The following is a 1,819-nucleotide window of genomic DNA, read 5'->3' as shown; positions in this document are numbered from 1 at the left end:
TTTCCCTTTATTATATTTTCTGACAAAGGTGACACAAAAACCTTCGCGTCATAGTGTTCAGAGGCAGATGACAGGAGGGCCTCCCGCCCCCTTGCCTCCGCCCGCGCATAAGTCTCGTAGGGACACTCAGGCGCCAGGGAGCAAACGGCTCGCCTTGTCCTGCAGCTGCTGGTGTCACTTAGTGGCCAGCGTGGCTGGGTGTTCACCAGTCTCCCGGAGCGCCCGTGGCTGCAGACCCAGCTCTGGGGGCATGCGGAGGGGTCCCCGGGGCACAGCAGGGCCCGGCTCCCTGTGGGACCCACACCTGCATGTGTCCCCACTGCTACCCCGGGGAGAGCCCAAGTGGGGTCGGGGTCACAGCTGTCCCAGATCCCGGAAGGAGACTGGAATCCTCGGCTCACGGGGTTCACCCTTAGACCCAGGGCTAGGGTCCCCTTGCTGGGAAGCCTCCGCCAGCCCCGGCAAAGCGGGTGTCAGCAGCTACCTGCAGGAGGCGTGGGGACACAGCCCCTGACACTGTCTCCCTTTCAGCGGCTGGCGGCTGGGAGACTCAGTACATGTGCTGTTCGGCTGCCATCGGCGCCGCTGGCTGTCAGGTTGCCAAGGTGTGTCTCCTGGGCCTTGCTCGATGCCCCTTGTCCTGGGAAGCCCCCTCCCTTGTCTTGGCTAGAGCTGGGCCCCTGAGCCACCCTATTCCTGTCCTTCGGTTTGTCTGCCTTAGAAAGGGGACTTGGGTCCACGAAAGCCCTCAGCACCGGCCTGGCCCTGTGAGCCCAGCCTCATCAGCTTTGCCCGAGGCCCCCGCCTTGCCCCTCCCTCTGAGCCCGTCACCCTCACCTCCCTTCCCGTCCCCGCCCTCAGCAACACGTGCAGGATGGACGCAAGGAACACTTGGAGGGGTTCGTGAAGACCTTTGATAAGGAGCTTCCGGAAGACGCTCACCCTGGAATCTACGCCCTTGACTGTGAGATGGTGAGTTGGCCAGCCATGACCGCGGCGCTGGCCGAGGACTCATAGACTCTGCAGGCCGCCGGGGCCTTGATGCTCCGTGGGGCCCACTGCCCGCCGTCCCGGCACCTCTTCCTGGAGCTCTGGGCCAGATAAAGAGCGGATGAAGAGCCGTGAACGACAGCTGAGCCCTCCGAGTGGGCCACGCAGTCTGTGGCCCTGAGGCACATTCAGCCTTGCCAGCAGCTGCTCACAAAGGGCGTTTGTCCCGTCACCAAGCAGATGCCGTCACCTGACCCCCAGCACACACCACATGCTCTCGAAACAGCTGGCTTTACTCGAGGCCCCCGGCGTTCACGAGCACAGCGTGGGCTTTGGGAAAGGCACCCCCATTCACACCCGCTCCGACCCCCAGAGAGGCCCGGAAGGTCTCTGCCACGGGGCTCGGGGGCCGGGGGCAGCCTGGCTGTGAGCACTGGGATGGGGGTGTCTGGTGCGGGCTCCCACCGGGGCCGTGTCCGAGCTGTGTTCTCCCGGCCCGCAGTCCTACACTACGTACGGCCTGGAGCTGACGCGCGTCACGGTGGTGGACACCGACATGCAGGTCGTCTACGACACCTTTGTCAAGCCGGACAACGAGATCGTTGACTACAACACGAGGTGCAACCTGACCCCAGGGTTGGGACCCCGTGCCCCCCAGGGCCAGTCTCCTTGGCCCTGACCCAGCTCCCGGGCCGTACGTAGCCACCCTAAAGCCCCTTCCCCTCCATCGCCAGGTTTTCAGGGGTGACCGAGGCCGACCTCGCCGACACGAGCATCTCGCTCCGGGACGTCCAGGCTGTCCTGCTCAGCATGTTCAGTGCCGACACCA

General features: G+C 64.7%; 1 protein-coding gene across 1 annotated transcript in view; it reads left to right on the top strand.

Moving 5' to 3' along the window:
- Positions 1-1,819, top strand: part of REXO1 (RNA exonuclease 1 homolog) — a 26,969-nt gene that overhangs the window by 21,781 nt on the left and 3,369 nt on the right. Inside the window, exons 11-14 of the mRNA XM_039839004.1 lie at positions 491-605; positions 862-972; positions 1,493-1,608; positions 1,725-1,819. Coding sequence (XP_039694938.1) covers positions 491-605; positions 862-972; positions 1,493-1,608; positions 1,725-1,819 — 437 coding nt within the window. The remainder of the gene's footprint in view (positions 1-490; positions 606-861; positions 973-1,492; positions 1,609-1,724) is intronic.

The sequence above is a fragment of the Pteropus medius genome, unplaced genomic scaffold (assembly GCF_902729225.1).
Source record: "Pteropus medius unplaced genomic scaffold, Ma_sr-lr_union100, whole genome shotgun sequence".
NCBI classification, from domain to species: Eukaryota; Metazoa; Chordata; class Mammalia; order Chiroptera; family Pteropodidae; genus Pteropus; species Pteropus medius.
The sequence above is the reverse complement of the archived record's forward strand: the minus strand, read 5'-3'. Positions and strand labels throughout refer to the sequence as shown.